We start from the raw sequence: 19,327 nt of genomic DNA on the forward strand, positions 1-19,327 counted from the left end.
ATTACGGATTTGAACCCTGCAAAATCTACCGAGCTGGACCTGTGCCGGACATCCCACGAAATTCAGTTCTGGTTGCGGGCCTGGATTAAAGAAAACCTCAATGCTACCGTGAAGAAACGGATACTACAAATTAGTAATAACCGTAATCCCAGATAGCGGACAGAATAGCACTTGGCTTTCCTTCATTTCCTGTCGCCCGACGAGCTTGGGGGTTTTTACTATTGACTTATTACTAAGGCCGTTTGCCTGTCTGAACCAGACTATTTTGTCTCCGGTAGTTGCATCAGACAGCGACATAGACAGCTAGCAACTTCTCGTAGGCGCGTGAGAGCAAACCGGGGTCGTGAGGTCTTGTTACGCCCTGTCACAAAGCCAATAGGAAACGTGGCTTCATTGTCCGAAGATTTTGATTGGTCGAACCCGGCTTGCGGAGTCACCCATTTATTTTCGCTATGTAAAAAGTAATTTCCTGATCTATTTCTTCGGAAAGTGCCGGCAGTTGAAGATCCTCGGGTATCAGATACTACGTTGACGTTATGGATTCCAGTAGACAGGCGGATTGTTCCAACGGCTTTCAGGAGCTATTTAAGTCCTTCGCGACAGATGCCATCCATGTGGGTCAGGAGCCGGAGCAGTGGAATTCGATGGCCGTGGTGCCCCCCATATCGCTCTCCACCACGTTTAAACAGCACGGACCCGGAGACCATGCGGTGAGTAGCATCACTGAAAGCACTTTGCCATCTTCCCGTGCTGTATAGGATAGACTGGGAAAAAGGTGGATCGATTGTTATTTCTGTTTGGTTTTGGGCCCATATATCCCTGCTTTTAAACAGCTGGCCAGCTCTATCCAGCAAAGCTGTGCCGCCAAAGCAGCGTCAGTTATTCTATGAAGATAAAGAAAAGGTTGTCAGCCTTGATTGCTCAATGCCGGTAATATTTATAAGCATTAAGAAGACATTATAGTGCGTATTATTGTTTGTAATGTGCTGTCTTTATTTAGTTTCATTTAACGTATCCAGTTTTTTATGTGTAATAATGAATATTTTACCTTTAAACATAAATAAAGTAATCAATGTGTTTTATAATGAATCTGGATACCAACAATCGCAGACCCATGGAAATAAACGGGTTTCTTGTAAATTGTTGTTTGCGAAACTTTCCAGTCTGGACTAAACAGTGGCATTACATAACGGGTCGTTATGTAACTTTACTCATTATCAGAATACCTAGCATAGTGTGTTCGCCAAGTTACCCATGTACCATGGACTTGGTATAGCAAGGCGGTATCTTCTGTTAATTTTTTTTATTGAAGTTAACCATTAAATTTAGCCATAATTTGTTACTGCTTTACGTCCAGATTCAAAGCTGTTAATACAGCTTAAGTCTAAGTCAGTGGAAAAGGGAATCGGTTTCAGTTGAAATAATACAGTAATAATACGTGAATTTGTTCTGTAAAGACTATTTTAAAATGAAATGTACATTCTGGTATTAATGATTATAGGTACAATACAATGCGGTTTTTAAATAATAGTCAATGACATGTGCGCTTGTGCAATGGTGTTTATCTCTTTAACAGGGTTTTGAGTACAGTCGAAGTGGAAACCCAACACGGAACTGTCTTGAGAGAGCAGTTGCTGCATTAGATGGTGCAAAGTATTGTGAGTAATTTAAGATACTATGGTGTAACATATAATAAAACCATTTCCTGAAATGTGCTAAGTAAGGCCTTATACACATGCTGCCACGAGTTACTCCTGAAGGGCAGTAACCACACATGAGTGTCATTTCTGATTATATTCTGCAATGTACTGTCCTTAGGAGGTGTTACTCAGCTTGATCAGCTTTTCCTCAGGTCTTTCCTTTGCCTCGGGACTGGCTGCAACAATGAACATCACACACATGCTGAAGGCTAATGATGGCATCGTGTGTATGAATGATGTCTATGGAGGTAGGTGTTTGACCAGCCAAACCTGTTCACCCAGATAGGAAATGTCAAGTCGTGTGAAATTGATCTTCATTGCTATGCTTTTAGTAAGTTGGAAGCTAAGTGGGGGCAAATTAATATTTATTGATAGCAGAGTATTCATAAAATGCTCGTTGTGTTTCTCCAACAGGAACAAACCGATATTTCAGCAGAGTTGCTGCAGAAGTTGGCCTCAGTGTGTCATTCGCTGACTGCACGCAGCTTGACGTTCTGAGGAATGCTCTCAAGCCAAATACAAAGGTGTGTTCTTTCTTATTGTTTGTGTTCATTATGATGCTGGATCAAACTGAAGGGACAATTATGATTTAGTTGTACATCGCACTTCACTTGTATTAATCATTTAATTACAGTTTTTTTCCATTACTTCACAATATGGTAGCAAAGTAAGATTTATGATTGTTAATAGGGGTGTAATCAGGGCTGTAGCCAACTATGTTCTCTTGGGTGGAAGGGACATGCCACATCGTGTTTCAGCTGTGGCTTCTTAGGCTGCAGAAGAAGGCTGTAGTGGATGCTGTTTTTATTTATTCTTTATTTTACTTTATTTTTATTTAACCTTTATTTAACCAGGTTTGTCCCATTGAGATCACAGATCTCTTTTGCAAGGGAGACCTGGCCAAGGTAGCAGCAACACAGTGTCAGGAAGGTTCCATTCAGATACAATATCTCTTCTTCCAGGTAGTCCTGGTCAAGATGGTGTTAGGATTAAGGTTAGTATTAGGGTCTGACCAGAATGGTTTCTCACAAAAGTACAAACGGAATCAGATAGCACCACGAGACATGCTAAAACAAATAAATCCAGAACAAGAATGAGCAGGAGCTAAAAAGGATCGTGGCAAATAATAACAAATAGCCATACATAATAACGTACAAGTCAGGTACTAAACAAAGCATAGGAATTATTAACAAATGTTAAAAGCAGTCATATGTTCTATGACAACTAATTAAAAAATATACGTAAATGTATCCAGAGTGACTAAAGATTCCAGGTTCTGAGGCTCAATGTTCCGACTTTTTACAGTAAAGGCTTGGTAACACTTTATGAATTTGAATGGGAGAAATAGAGGAAGAATAAAAACTATTTCCAGTGTCACTTGATGTGGCTATACTGTCTTTATCATCTACTTGGGAGACTTAATAGAGTGGTTAAGCCAGCATTGATAAAGTGCGTATTAAAAGCATCTGCTATGTTATGTTTACACTTGATTTCACCTCATTTTACCTTGAGTATATCAGGAAGAGTTGGGGGTGTCATAGACCCAGATGATGATGAACTAACTTCCAAAATTTTACCTGGATCACGGTTATCTTATTAAGTTAAGGTAGTACAGTGGTTCCTTGGTTTGCGAGCATAATTCGTTCCGGAAACGTGCTTATAATCCAAAGCACTCGTATATCAAAGCGAATTTTCCCATTAGAAATAATGGAAACTCAGATGATTCGTTCCACAACCCAAAAATATTCATATAAAAATGATTAATACAAAATATAAAGTAAAAATACATAAAACAAATTAACCTGCACTTTGAAAAGAATCGTGGATGGTGTGAGTGAGACGAGAGAGAGGAGAAGAGGAGGGTTATTTTGTAGGACGACTTTCACTATAACTAACAGAATCACTGCTATCTGTTGGCTCACTGGAATCATTTTCTTTTTGTGCGACTTTAACAAGGAATCTATCCAATGACAGCCGTTTTTGCCTCCTTTTCGATTTCGCGGAAATGTGGACATTGCATTGTCGTTAAACAGATTCATCACTCGCACTCATTAACTAGGGCCAAGAAGGTTGATTTAAGATAATTCCGAGCCAAATCAACATCCGCCATTTCAAAGACAAGGTCACTATTCACTATTATACAGATCATACAAAAAGGCTTGTTTATGCAGCATTGGGTAGTTTGAAGTTTTTAACACATGCAACTGTACAATGGTCACTAACATCATTGCTGGATATTCCAACTGCAGGATATTTATGTGGAGAATGTAAACATCCCAGTTTTTTGAGTTTGAGCAAGATGAAGAATTAATAAGTTGCGACAGGTTTAGAGCATCACAGATGCCCTTAAGTGAATCTGAGGATGTGGATAGCCAGCCCCAATTTAGATCGCCCAATAAAACATACTTATTGTCTTATAACTTACATGAGGTCTGAAAGCAGTCTGACAGCTTCCTGTGATGCTGATGGTGTGTGACACCATCCTACTATTGTCAGGTCAGAGCCATTGGGGAGATGTAACATAATTATAGACACTTCAAAGCATTTTGGTTTACTGATCGAATTGCTGCAGGAACAATTCAAAGTTGCTTTGGCATAGATCTCAGTTCTCCCTCTGCTTATGTGATCTTCCCTGTAGACATTGTATCCATCGATATAGGCTATATGGACAAAAGTATTGGGACACCTGGCCATTACACCTACGGGAACTTTTATGACACCCATAGGCATCAATATGGAGTTGGTCCCCCCTTTGCAGTTATAACAGCTGCCGCTCTTCTGGGAAGGCTTTCCACAGGATTTTGGAGAGTGTCTGTGGGATTTTTTTTCCCAATTTATCCAGAAGAGAATTTGTGAAGTCAAGCACTGATGTTAGACATGAAGGCCTGGCTCGCAGTCTCTGTTCTAGTTCATCCCTAAGGTGTGCGATGGGGAGGAGATCTTGGCTCTGAGTGGGCCAGTCAAGTTCTTCCACATCAAATGAAGCTGTTGTCCAAGAATGAATCAAAGCAAGACCAGATGAACCTTGTTATTGAAATATTTTTTAAAACTGATGCCATTACTTTGTAATGTTATCTTATGATTATAATGATGTTTTATGCAGCCAAATTGCACATTTTGAGCAGCTGAAATGAATAAATGCTGCTTTCTCTGAGGAATTTCTGTGTTTTTTAATCAAATGTAGATTTACCCAGCAATCATGAAAATAATAGCAGATTTGAATTCTTCACATCCAAAAACATATTTAAACACATTTAAAACCCCAGACTGGAGAAATTTACAAAAAAATTATTTTCACCTTTTTCAGTCAGAGCTATAGCCAAATAATTGAAAGAGACTATACTGTGTCTTTTTAGGCAATGAAATACTCTCCAAAAATGTACTTTATTTTAGCCAATCAAACAATATCATGACAAGGCACACTCTTGTAACTTCACATTGGATGGCGAAACAGATGAGGAGGACAATGACTGGCTACAATATAAATAATCTAGCCAAAAAATAAAGTCAATACAACAAAGAATGGGAACAGAATGTTGTCAAAACCATGATTGATGGAATCTGTATTAGTAAAAGTACCATTGCAGACTAAAGATTGTGTAGTTTTTAGGTGGCTTAAGTATACAAGTACAGGCTACTTGTTACAATACATTTTTAAACTATTTATGTAAAAACCAATGGTGTAAGGCATGGGGTCATAAGTAATAGAATAAGCCATTTTATTATAGAGTAAATAATCAAGTATCAGCGTATTCATATACAAATAAATTGAATTGAATTGTATTCAAGATATTGGAGATCACACTGCCATTAAAATTTCCTTATCAAACAGACCTAAACAAACCTTGGAAATGGTGTCGCTATGTTCAATATATAATAATTAGAGATGCACCGATTGCAAATTTCTTGGCCGATTTCCGATTTTACAGTAAGTGTGACCTGCCGATTCCGATTTTTGCCGATTCCAATTTTTTTAAAGAACTGTAATGAAAGCATATGACATTCATTTAAATTTATTTTATAATAAAATAAATTATTAAACATGACAGGATCTTCTCACAACAAAATAAAAATATAAAATAAAGTGTGTTGTAAGGTATAAAATAAATTCCGGTATATAACATTAGTATAGTTATACTAACAAAAATCTTTTCCCCAATTAAATTTTTTATAATAAAAGAAATCCATAAACATTACAGATCTTCTCACAACAGAATAAAGTGCTCTGCACCTTGAAAATGTAGAAATATATAACTAACAACTTACTAACAAATATCTACTTTTCCTCAATGACTATTATGGAAGAATTTTTTAAACATTAATTACATGTAATTACTCTCACAACAATAACTTTAATAACAAAGAGTGCATTCTCTTAAAACAGGTAGAAATAACAATGCTAGTACTAAATGCTATTACTTGAACATTAAAGGCAAGTTTTTCTTGACCAAGAGAAGCATTTCTGCAGTTAATCGGTTTCTCCTTTCATCTACCACATGTCCAGCCAAGCTAAACAAGCGCTCACTTTCGACACTTGTACATGGAGCAGAGAGATAGGCTTGGGCAAGTTGAGCAAGTGCAGGGTAACGATCTTTGTTGATCCTCCAGTAGGTCAAAGCATTTTCGCCTCTGCTGCTGGGCAACTCGGGGCGCTAGCTTTAGCCACTTTCCCCTTTTCAAACTGGGCATATTCAGCTAAATGATAGCGTTTTAAGTGTCTTATTAGGTTTGTTGTTCTGAACGTTTTTGAGCTTGTTCCCCCACGATGTATTTTTGCTTTACAAACGTTACAAACCGCGATCTTTGTGTCATCTCCACTCACAGAAAAGAACTTCCACACCAACGACATGTTATCACCAGACTGTGAGTGTGCGCGTAGTTGTGACGTAATTGCCTGCGCTGCTGCTGTCAATAAAAGGATCGGCCGGCAGACGTGAGACTGACCAGCCGGTCACCGATCTGGGTCGATCATACAAAAAATCGGCCGATTCCGATCACTAGCTGGTCAATCGGTGCATCTCTAATAATAATATATAGCAATAACAGCATCATAATCATGATGAATTAATTTCCATGTTCTCTGCTACATATTATGGTCACATATCTGTAGCAATAAATACCTGTACAGCCCTAGTTATTTCTTTTTTATTTGTTCCGAATTTCCCGGAAATCGCCTGAGACGCCGTGGGGAGTTTGACTTACAGAGGCTGTTTGTACCTTGCTCTGCTCGTACATACATTCAAATGGTGTCTCAAATGAGTCCATTTCCAGCAATATATCCAAGTTTAGTATAACCAGGCTGACAGACAGTCTTGATCTTAAAACTACTCTCTCTCCAGTGCTGGTGTAATATATTGGGAGAATAAAATATGCCCAAGTGACCGATTATGACTGACTCTAACAAGCATTAGCCTTAACTAATTCACCATCACAATTAGCATTATGTTTCCATCTTGGAAATCTACTTGTGAATCTAGGTTCCACCAGTGTCAATAAATGTATTCATTTGTTTCATTGTGTGTACTGAATCGAAAATGACTTACCAAACATCACATGACAAACATGTGCCTTAGTGGTTAATAATATCAGCTTTTGTCCGATGATTAATAAAGCAAAAGTTATCAGATCTACTTCATTTTCATCCAGAATGTTTTTTTCAGGGCTCTGAATACTGTAGGTTGTTCTTTTTTGGAATAGAATATTTTTATAATTTAAATTGGAATAAATCACTGTATGCATCCCTTTTCAACACATTTGCTTTATTGGATAGGGCTCCAAGCAGTGTAAAAAAGTATGATCCCAATACAGATTATCTTGCTATCTCAATATTGTTAATCTACGAAACATTTAAAAGATAAAATGTAATGTTATATAGATCCTAGAATTCCTAGATGGCACAAGCTCCTCTACAAAGAAAATGTAAATATGTTGTAGCTGCTCTGGATTGAGACTCCGACAAACCCGATGATGAAAGTGGTGGACATCGAGGCCTGCTCTAAGATTGCTCATGAATACAGCAAGGACATTATCGTGGTGGTGGACAACACGTTCATGTCATCTTACTTTCAGGTGAGCTTCTTGATGTTCAAGCACCATTTCTAGTATTCTGTGATTATTCTCGTACATTGAATCTGTATTTTTGCAATGTTTTTCCATGTGTATTATAATTTTTTCTTTCCAATCTATAAGGCATACTAACTAATGTGGATGTAGAGCAGGGGTAGGTCACCCAGATCCTGGAGTGCTGATATCCAGCAGGATTTCCATCCTACCTGATGAGTCACTATCTACCTGAGATCAGGTGTGGTTCATCAGAGACCAGGTGGGATAGCAAACCTGCTGGATCCCAGCACTCCAGGATCAGGGCTGCCTACCCCTGCTGTAGAGTTGTTGTCATTCATGTTGGTTTGGTGTTCTCAGCGCCCCCTAGCACTTGGAGCCGATATCTGCATGTACTCTGCCACCAAGTACATGAATGGTAAGTGCGTAGTTTCCATAGATTTGTTGCCGGAATATCCCGGGTGATTGATTTGGTGTTAAACTGGAGGTATTGGGAATAACCTGAAGTGTTTTTTTTTCTTTACATGTTGGTATTAACAGGCCACAGCGATGTTGTTATGGGGCTTGCGTCGGTAAATCGTGACGACCTGTACGAGCGTCTGAAATATTTGCAAAATGGTAAGCAATACTGATTGTATGTTTTTGTGTATACATATACATTCTCTGGGGGGTGCATTCTGTACGTTTTACATAATTTTAATCGACATTAATTTACGTAATATGTTTTTATATTGACTGAATTGACTGTAACACCGACTTCTAAAAACAATTATGCTAATCAGTTGCATTACTATCCAGACACATTTTTTGCAGCACGTCAGCTGTTATTGATTGCTTTTGTGCTTTCTTATACACTCACAAAGATTACATTGGGTTTCTTTAGTATGAATTACTCTATGGCCTCCCCCCCCCCCCTTCTTGGCAGCCATTGGCGCAGTCCCTTCCCCCTTCGACTGCTACCTGTGTAACCGCGGGCTGAAGACCCTTCACCTGCGCATGCAGCAGCACTTCAGGAACGGCATGGCAGCAGCCCGGTTCTTAGAGGCCGACCCGCGAGTGGAGAAGGTTATATTTCCAGGTGAGCGGATGTCGGAACCTACAGCTGGAGGGTCCAGACTGGCTCCGCGGCTTTGGCGTGTCTGATTTACTCAGGCCTATTCCACTCCATAGGGCTGCCTTCCCACCCCCAGCACGAGCTGATGAAGAAGCAATGCACCGGCTGTCCTGGCATGATCACCTTCTACATCAAGGGCACCTTGGAGCACGCCACCGCCTTCCTCCGCAACCTCAAGGTGCCTGTAACAGGAGAGCGTTACTATGCCTGTACGACGTCCGCGCCGGCCGTGGCATGTGTGTGAGGGATGTGGAGACCTGTGTCAGCACGGAAGGCCCTGTGTTGGCCATGCATTTAGACAGTTGGCTCCTCTCTATGTATAGAGTCTGCTAGCTTCTTTGCATAACAGTGTCTGTGCTTAGGTCATAAAACTATGAAAAAGGTGTATTCTTATATATTATCTTAATAACTACTGTACTAGAGTAAGACAAATATTTACAACCGAGATAAGGTCTTCAAAGTCAAGAGATACAACTGATTACGTTAACAGCAGTCTCTAGGTTATTGATTGTCAGAATCCTTCTTTAAATTACTTAAATATGCAAAATTATTTGTAAGTTGTTTTTTGTGGGGCGTTTGAATATACTTTTGATAGTTTAGTTTGATTAATCTGTCTGTTTATTTAAATTTGTAGCTGTTTTCCCTCGCTGAGAGTCTTGGGGGTTACGAAAGCCTTGCAGAGCACCCGTAAGTTGGCCGTGAAGCACACCACACGTCTTATATTTAAACCGTTTCTGGGACGTCTGTTCCAATTAAGCTATTTATTTGTATCTAAAAGAATGGAGGCCCATTTACATTTCATATTTAATGAATGATTTAGTGTCACTCCTATTACCCAAACCTCAGTACATTCGATGTAGCAGTGACGGCGTGTTCAGTGAAATGAAAGGGCAGGTGTGGGAAGTTTTCTTGGTTTATAATGAGTTGGTGATTTTCTCCCAAAACAGTCATTGTGTTGTTCCATCACTTTGTTGTTCCATCAAACCATATTAGTTACAGCCCCTGGGCTTTTGTGACAAAGAGCCTTTGTGATGGTCTTTATCACGAAAAAGATCCAGCCAGCAGCTTGGTTCCTATATGAGGACAATATTTTATGGCGTAATTGGACTAACAATCAAACTGAAGTATAAGCATGAGTATGTAACCGTAAGATAAGGCGCCCATGCAACTTATCAGCAGAGGGCAAGGCTGTGAGCAGAGAGAAATTATTTCTCAGGGCAGATATAGGGCCCACTGAGCGCGGGCAGATTGCTGCATAATTCAGGGACGCAACTCATGAACTTAGGCTCATGTGGTTTGTATGGCACCTGGGCCTGATTTACAACAAGGCGAAACACCATAACCTCCCAACCTAGGCTGGGGTGGAATGGGAAGAGAGCTAGTCAAAACGGGGGGGAAAATGGCCCACTATATTTCAGGGCCCTGGCTGCACAGGATAGGGAGTACCAAGCTGAAGACACCACTAAGAAAGACACTTTCTTGTAGCACTTATCTTAAGGTACATAGATACTACAGAATTACACCCAGCAGAGATAATGCATTCCAGCTGTGTTAACGAACATTTCTTAGTCTTCACAAATTTATTCCACGTTCTTCTTTGTATTTCAGTGCTACTGAACTGCAAGGTCAGCAGTAATTTAGTTTCAAAGCTCAGTTAATTATTTATTCATCATCGGTACACATTAATCAGTTAAGTTCTGCAGAACATTGATTACATCTAAAGAAAATTATTATGGGGTTGGTATTAGCCTAGTTTGAAATGATAGTGTTTGTCTTTTGAGTGGGAATAGATAACGGGGAAATATTAATGAAATGTAAAAAGGGAGATTTTAAGTAAAATGTTGTTGTTTTAAAGTTATGCGTAGCAAATGATTGGTGAAAGCAAGGCATTGTGAACTGCAGTACCATGAATGGCCACATGAGGGTCCACATATCCAAAGACCTATAATGCTTGTGCCTTAATAGGGTCATGTTAAGTCTGGAGCCTATTGCAGAATGGGACACTTGATGAGATGCCAGATCATTGAAGGTCATGAATTGGCACCCGTGATTATACAATAAAGGCAACTCAGTGACACCTGTTCAGCTAATTGCTTATTTTTTAATTGTGGGAGGAAACATGGCCGAACTCTGGGATTATGCAAACAGAATCTGCAGGCCAGCAGGTGTGAGGCTCCAGGTGACTCATTAACTGGAGAATGTGAAGCTAGAAGTATTTCTGCTGATAACGTGTAAAGGCAGTGCGCGGGCTACTGTGCGAGGCGTAATCTTATCTGCTGTCGTTGTAGATACTGTGTTCCTATAGTCATTTTATGTGGATAATACAGTGTTATAGAAAAGCAAGCAAAGTATTTTCTAAAAAAAACGAAGAGGCTGCTATTCCGAGCCATTAACCCTGTTAGGGAGACGTCAGAAAAGGAAAACACTCAGTCCTGTGGAAAAACATGTTATGGCTCCTATTGCTCACAGGACATGTTGAAACCTTTTTAAATCCAATTGTTGTTGTTCCAGAGCTCTTAAGCTTTTCCCTGCTTATATGTGTTTTCAGTGCGATCATGACGCACGCCTCAGTGCCTGAGGGTGACCGGGCCCTTCTGGGCATCAGTGACACACTCATCCGCCTGTCCGTGGGACTGGAGGATGAGGAGGACATCATTAGGGACCTGGACTACGCTCTCAGTAAAGCCGTACGTATCTGTGGTCTCACTTTGTACACAGGCACCATCTTTGGAAAATAAATCAATAATAATCACTCACACAGTGGTAATTTTTTGTGTAATATTGGGCCAGCTCTCAATTGTGTTGATCATTGGGCCTGTATATTCAAGTAGGAATATTTCTGCACTGTTAAACAATTATAATAAACAATGATAGACCTGCAGATGACTCTGTGACTGAATATTCAGATTTATACTTATTTCTACTGGCATGTTGAATAGATCAATATACAAATTAGATTACTGTCATGAAAATAGGAATTTTGAACATTTTATACACATTTACTTTCGCAGTTGCTAATTTAATTGCCTGCACTTCAGTTTTCAAAATATGAACTGCAAATTTACAACCCTAAGTTGTTGATTCCATATAGATTTAGGTGAGATAGAGACTACAGGGGTGCCACTGGATATTTTGGACCACAGGAAAACATATCATATTGGGCCCCTGACCCAGATCAATCCAATTATGTTCCAAGCTGTCACTCAGCTGTCTTGGTTGTGATCTTGATCTTTTGCTATGTTTACATTTTTCAGATAGTTCAATTGCTTCACTGGTTAATCTAGTTTGTTATAACAAATTATTAAAATGATAAGATGGTAATTTGACAGTTTAATTGAACTAAATATCTGTTTACTTTTAAATGGACTGTCCCTCCAGTAAAGTTGTGTGTTTTGTCTTTTCTTTCCTTACATTTACAGCATCCTCAGGCAAAATAGGATCTTCGCAATCTTTGTCCATCAGTCAACTTTTACGACAGCAGTTAAACCAATTGGCCCCAAGACTGCATCATAATACTCTAATTGGTACATTTTAATATCAGAGAACAATGTTGTATCTCTCTGAAATAAGAAATATGTAATTAATATTTCAAAATGTAAAATATTTTAATGAGCTGATTGTGGGTATTTTATAAATTAAATTCTGCACACTTGCCCCTGTGGTTTTGTCTGATGACTTGCTTCCTGCAATGAAGAGCATCACAACAGACACACAATGAAGTCCCTGCACTGACGGTCGAGATGGTCACATCTCGACCGGCTTTTTATTGACTGGGTGGCTTTGAATATATTTACCGCTTTTCAGTGGTTGAATTATGTGGGGAATGAAAGCCACTATCAAATGATTCTGGAAAAATGATCACTTTATGAGAACTACAGCAAAGGATCTGATGTTAAATTGCATTAAAGGATATTTTTTGTGCAGCATCTACAAAAAGCTACAGATTGAGGTACAAGTATTTTATTTTGGAGCCACTAATTACTTAATCACTGTGTCCAGGAAATAAAAATGAAAATTGCTTTAAATCGGCACGAACATCATGTTGTCACGCCCTAAAAATGTTCTTCTGTAACAATGCAGAACAAACTGCAGCAGCATACAGCAGGTTGGTGTTGATAAAATATCCTGTATTGCACCAGTTCACATAGATCACACAGCTAATAACAGGAATCAGACACAGACCACTGGGGGTGTGAGGCTACACAACTCACAGCCATCGTGCCCCCCGATGTGAAATGTCCACTGTGCAGCTTAACATGGAAAAGGTGGTTAACTTGGGGAAAAGTCATTTCCAGGTATTATTTGCTGATAAGTGGTGGTGGGGGAAAATGCATACATAACAGGTAACAAAGTTCTCTGGTGACACCACCAATGACAGTTTTAAACTGTTCATATATACACTCTATACTTGAGAGACTCTCTCAGCCCTGCTCTTCAAAACTAAGGAAATTATGGATTTGATCAACTGGTCTCTCAGCGCAATTGACACCATCTTGGATGGCGGAGACCAGCGTGGACATTAGAGGAGCTGCGAAATTACAGCTTCTCACCCGGAAACCCAAACAACCCCATCCTATCTCTCCTCTGGCTCCCCCCTAATCAGCACGGGCCTTGGCCAAGGCCGCTGCTGAGCTCAACAACTCCCCCTGAAGAACAAGGCAGTGAGACTCTCTTGCATTCCTCTCCCCCAACCACAAGGACACCCTACCCCCATCCCACGCCTTCGCCGCTTCATACCCCCAGCGTGAACGAGCGGGTCCTTGTACAGCGCCGTTTGGCTGCAGGACCGGATGGCTGTTTGTCTATGCTGGACTACCTCCACCTCCCCATTCCCCTCCCCTGTTGCAAGTCTCGACTTTAGTGTTGTGAGATGTGGTGACTACTGTATGTGCTTATTGCTGAGGTGTTTTTTTCTGTTCCTATATTGTACTCCCTACTGGAGTACAGTCTGGGGGCTGTTTTTTTTATTCACCTCCACTCTCCTCACGTAATCTTGTTTCTGTTTGTTTTCCTATAGTCCCCTGTCTTCCTGACCTGTCTACCCCTCTATTTGTGTATGTGATGTTTGTATATGTATGGTCAGGTTGATGGCCAGTTTTTTCGCTGGTACTTGTGACTAGTGACATGGTGTATTGCAACAGCAATAAAAGGTTTCATCAATCAATCAATCAATCTCTTGTGTAAATAAATTATAAAGAGTTGTTGCATCTATATGCAGACAGACTGACCAGGGGCGCCGCCAGGGGGAGAAAGGTTAGAACGATTCTAGGGGCCCAGCACTGACATGGGGCCCTGTTAGGGGCTTTACCTTTTCGCAAAAAGGGGGGGGGGGGGCAAAATTCTAATCTTTCATGGGGCCCAAGATTTCTGGCGGCGCCCCTGAGACTGACTGAGTTAAGACAGACATCACAGTCACATTAATTCATACTTATCTCCTTGGATCCAGATTTAGGAGCTGGTGTATTGATAAAAAATGTATGGGAATAACCTAGGATGAGGCACCAATCCATCGCAGGGCACACACACCATTCATGCCTACAGGGAATTTGGCAACTCCAATTAACCATTTTTGGACTGTGGTGGAAACCCCACAACAACATGGGGAGGCGCCCAAACCCCAGAACATTCACCTGAAACACATGAATGGCTGAAACACAGTCATACCAGCAGGTCTAACCCCACCCGAGCAGGCCTGCCAGTCTGTGTGCACACTGCCTCTGTCCATCCACCCAGCTCTAACCCCACTCAAATAGGCCTGCCAGTCTGTGGGCGCTGTGCCTCCTTTCTCCATCCACCCAGCTCTAACCCCACCCCAGCAGGCCTGCCGTTCTGTGAGCACAGTGCCTCCTCTGTCCATCCACACAGCCCTAACCCCACCCCAGCAGGCCTGCCGTTCTGTGAGCACACTGCCTCCTCTGTCCATCCACCCAGCTCTAACCCCACCCGAAGTGAAGTGAATAAGGCTGACTATCTTGTAGAAATGGTGTGTGTCAAAGTTTGGGATCTATTAGATGGTAAACTAACATTCGGTAATCATCCCAGTCTGTGAATTCACAGGATTCACTTTTGGCTGACTTAGCGATATCCAAGAACACAATCTGAAATCAGTTTGATCTCAGTTCGTGAATTTCAGAGCAGCTAAATCCAGCATATCACCATGTTAGGTCAATTCAGCTCAATGACTCCAGTTTAACGATGCACTTAACTTTTAGAATGCAAAGACAATGTTAGTTTGTTGTATTCAAGTCAGCTCAAGGCCTGACAGTTGCAGTATATCTGACTGATTCAGCTCAGAGGCTCAACTTATTCAGTCATTTCAAGCACTGGTAGTTTGTCTGATTGACTCAACTCAGAGGTTGCAGAGCAGTTTATCCCTTTATAATATGATTTTGCTGCTCCCCACCAGTTGAACCTATCCAAGTGATTAGTCAGATAGTTTGATTCATTAAATTGTAATACACAATATTCTTACACTAATGCTCTGGGGTTTACTAATCCTGGGCAGGAATTGCAGCAACAGAACTACCTAGGAATTTAGTAGAGTTCTAAACTTCTAAATATAATTCATGTGTTGGGTCACAACAATCACCCGCAATTCAATCAAAAGTACTGAATGTGTGCATTATTTTCAGATTTCAGATGGAAGCAATATCCAAGATCTACCCCAGGGGAAGGACTCTTCAGGCTGACAGAAATAATTTTGTTGCCCCAATCTTGCCCACCTGAAACCTGAGTTCTGTCTTTAATAACCACATGGAAGATTGAAATATATGTGCGTTTTTTCCTTTTTGTGGCACGTGACGGGGCAGTCAGTAGCAGGTAGGCCAATAGTAACCGTGGCCACATGAGGTGCCAGTGGGATGCAGCTGAGGACCGATGATTACCCCAAGCAGGAGGTGGGACATTATTCACCTGCAGGGCTTAAAGCCTGTGGTGTGAAAAGTGCATGAGGGGTATTTATCTGCACCTTTGTCTCCAGAGTTTCTTTTGCCTGCCACACTGGTAGAAGATGCAAACAGGTGGAGATGTTAGAGCTGACCTGCAGGACCTCAGCCATAATGAGGAAAGTGCCTGGATGCAGAAGTCCCTAAAATGGGACTAAGAGATCTTTGCCAGCCCCTGAACAACTCAGAGATGAACAACTCTTGCTCATTTTGACTGTTACATTGAGATGCGTAAATCTAGTGGTCTCTATGGATAATGTAAGTCAAAAAGATTAATAATAATGAGCATCCATTAAATCTAGTCTAGGTAGTAAATTGATTTGAAAATACAAACATTGATGTCCTCGGGGTGCATTGCATTGAATATCATTTTTAAGGAACTAAAATAACCCAGCTAGATGTATGATATATGATAATATGTTTTAGATTGTCCCATTAACGTTACACTGTTTCAGGTGTATTGATGATGACATATTCACATGCAGGATCATGGGGTCTTTTTGTTGAAGATGGTAAGGTTACAGCTATTCTAAAATGCTATAGAAGCAAACGGGATTTGTTTTTCTCATATGTAATCGAGACTAACACAACCGACTGCACATAATGCACATATTTTGAAGATGAAGTCCAGTAATTTATTCTGAGCATCTGTATTGGTTCGTATGCTAAAAGTTATATGCTAAGCATTTATTTGCACAAATTGATGAGTAGCTATCAAGTTGACCATTATTTGGTCGCTTAGCGCTACCTACTGGTTGCTAGGAAATACATTTTTTAGGCTGCTATATATAAATTTCACACAACAGTACAGGTACTTCTCGACTTATGATGGGGTTTCGTTCCGATTAATCCAATAATAAGTGGAAAATACCGTAAGTCGAATAAGAATATGACATGATAAAGAACTACTGTCACTGAATAGGTAAATAATTACTGTAACTAACTAAATACCAGTAATTGATTTGGTTTAGTTTCAACATTGGTAGGGACCAAATCAGCTCCAAATGCCCTGACTCCCTAAATACATGCTGTATTCCTACAATGTTGGCAGGGGCACTGCCACTGAAGCCTACGCCCTTGATTAAGTGTAAATTCTTGTCCATGTAGTATGCAGAAATCTGACACTCTTCTATTGACAATACAAAATTTGGATCTGGAGCCGAAAAACATGCACAAATAGTGCAGACAGTATCAGGTATGCAGTTTAAGAAGTAAGTGAACTAATTCAAATAATTGTTTTCTGTAGTGAAATATACAAATCCGAAATTAGAAACATTTCACCTGCATGCTGATTTTTAGTAAAATAACAGAAACAAATTTGTGCTGCTGGCCACTCTCACGCTCTATCATTTGAAAACTCTGCATGCTTCCCTGAAGGAAATATCTTTCGCACAGCATCTGAAACAGATGTAGGGATTACATAGTTACCTAGATAAACCACTGAGGGAGAGGTACAGTTGGTGTAGTGGGAAATAATTATTACCCATCCAGAGAACACTTGTACTTCAGTTTGTTGATGAGGACCATTACAGCCCAGTGAGCTTGAAAAAGAAAAGAAAAAGCACTTCGTGTAATTTGTAAGAAAAATAACACACATAGTAAAATATTTTAGCTCCTGTTGAGGAAAACAGTTATGTATAAACAGTAAATGAAAGATAAATGACTGTGCTAAGATGGAAGACAGTAAAGAATAACTCCTGTAAGCACGTATTGAAAAGAAATCCAACCACACAGAGGGTTTTCAATGACGTCACACCTCCTCAGATGAACTGAGTGGCAAAATGTGCTGCAAGAAGAGAAACCAACGATTTTCTGCTTAAATCAAAGACAGCTGGACTTGACAGGGATCCACACAACTTACCAAAGGACCAGTGGACCAAGGATATTGATGTGGCCAGGAATCAGGTTTCCTGACTTTTATATGTCCCTGATTTTGGCACCAGGAAAATACACAAAGTATATACCTGAATAGCTGAAGGTGGGATTGTTTGACAAAATTAAAGTGAGGAGGACACCAATGGATATTTTGCTTGTATGCGGACAGGTTTATACAGATATTTATTTGGTAAACTGTAAGATCAGGGCTAAGTCAAGTTTACCTGGGGCTTGACTTATTTTTTTTTGAAGGAAGATTGGCATCAGGGCTAAAACATTTGGGGCTATAACCCCATGAGCTAGGCCTACTTTGTTCAACACTGCCATACACTAATGTTATATATTGGTGCAGGTAAAACTCAGCCAGAGAATGAGCCCCCACTGAAACCTTGGATAGTTGCAGTTAAGATAGGGACAGTTTTGACAGCGTATTGTACATATATGGCAGGACTTTGAGAAACAGGATGGGCGCTGACAAGCTGTGTATTTTATTGCCATGACAATGGCTTCAAGCAATACGAACAAAAACAATCTGCTGCTCTACTCTGTCTTTGATAGAAATTCTTTACATGTGAGTTGGAAATGTGTGAGAACGCAGAGTAGAAAGGTTTTGAATCCAGTGGAGGAGAATGTGGCCAAAATGAGGCCATGAAAGTCATGGTGCTGTGATATGCCTAAACCTACAGAAAATGAAATTGTGAAGTTTCATAAGATCAAGCCTGCAAACCCCCGAGCTGCCGTGCTCTCTGCAGATCCAAAACATTCCAAACAAAGACAAAGACTTTGGCACCATTACACCATTAGGACTTTATGATTGTTGAATAGAAGACAAAGGGACAGGCTTCAAGGCTGTAATACACCTACAGATGTGGCAGGATAACTGCTTCCAAATTTGGTGTGGTTACGAAAAGCATCGATAGTCAACCCTCTGAATCACTCGTGAAAGCTATATGTTACTCAGTCGGCAAAGTTTACAATTGCAGCAGCAAGGTATTACTTATTCACTTTAAGTTTGAAGGCTAATTATTGAGTTTGAAAGTCAAAAGCAGGAGGGTTGGGGAGTGTTAAATATTCTCATGAAAACCTGTTGCATAATAATTATGGACAGTGTACTTATGCACCAAATTTAACAATGTTTTACTAAATATTTCGAGGTTGGGCATTCAGCAGGAGACCAAGGCAAAGGAGGCATACATCAAGATCATGCCATTAAAATGACTCAGTTTTGATGTAACTGCCATTGTACTCTACATTTCTCTGCAGGACCCTCATCTCAGCGCATCACCTGATGGGAAGGTGTCCTGTGACTGTGTGGCTCTGAGGTGCTTGGAGATCAAATGTCCCTACTTGGGAAAGACAAGCCACTGTAAGAACGGCCAAAAAAAACAGACTTTTGTTTGGTTCCATTCTCATTCTCAGATGTGACACTGGAATTTAAAATGACACAACTATTACTTGAGTACAGTGCCAGATTCATGTTACAGAATCAGCATTCTGTGGCTTTTGTGTGTGGACACCTTCCAATTTTGAAAGATATATTATTAAGATGACAAAGTTTTTCATGTATTGTCAGGAAAATGGTTTTACATGAAATGTAGTACTGAATCTTAGTGAACCATCTAGGTCTGTAGGTC

At 40.2% G+C, this 19,327-nt stretch overlaps 1 protein-coding gene across 1 annotated transcript; it reads left to right on the plus strand.

Moving 5' to 3' along the window:
* On the plus strand, positions 1 to 12,527 carry LOC111858581 (cystathionase (cystathionine gamma-lyase)). The gene is made up of 12 exons (XM_023840480.2): positions 1 to 710; positions 1,577 to 1,658; positions 1,853 to 1,948; positions 2,115 to 2,224; positions 7,635 to 7,769; positions 8,121 to 8,178; positions 8,301 to 8,378; positions 8,686 to 8,838; positions 8,931 to 9,052; positions 9,509 to 9,561; positions 11,423 to 11,561; positions 12,294 to 12,527. Exons 1-12 carry the CDS (start codon positions 537 to 539, stop codon positions 12,309 to 12,311), a joined length of 1,218 nt encoding a protein of 405 aa, XP_023696248.1. The 5' UTR covers positions 1 to 536; the 3' UTR covers positions 12,312 to 12,527.
* The last annotated feature ends 6,800 nt before the right edge of the window (positions 12,528 to 19,327 follow it).

Source organism: Paramormyrops kingsleyae, chromosome 15 (assembly GCF_048594095.1).
Source record: "Paramormyrops kingsleyae isolate MSU_618 chromosome 15, PKINGS_0.4, whole genome shotgun sequence".
NCBI classification, from domain to species: Eukaryota; Metazoa; Chordata; class Actinopteri; order Osteoglossiformes; family Mormyridae; genus Paramormyrops; species Paramormyrops kingsleyae.

Bases quoted from the DNA above. Each gene is read 5' to 3' on its own strand.
- LOC111858581 (XM_023840480.2), top strand. From the start codon at position 537: ATGGATTCCAGTAGACAGGCGGATTGTTCCAACGGCTTTCAGGAGCTA. The intron at 1,659-1,852 runs GTGAGTAATTTA...GCTTTTCCTCAG, and splicing joins ATTAGATGGTGCAAAGTATT to GTCTTTCCTTTGCCTCGGGA. The intron at 8,379-8,685 runs GTAAGCAATACT...CCTTCTTGGCAG, and splicing joins TCTGAAATATTTGCAAAATG to CCATTGGCGCAGTCCCTTCC.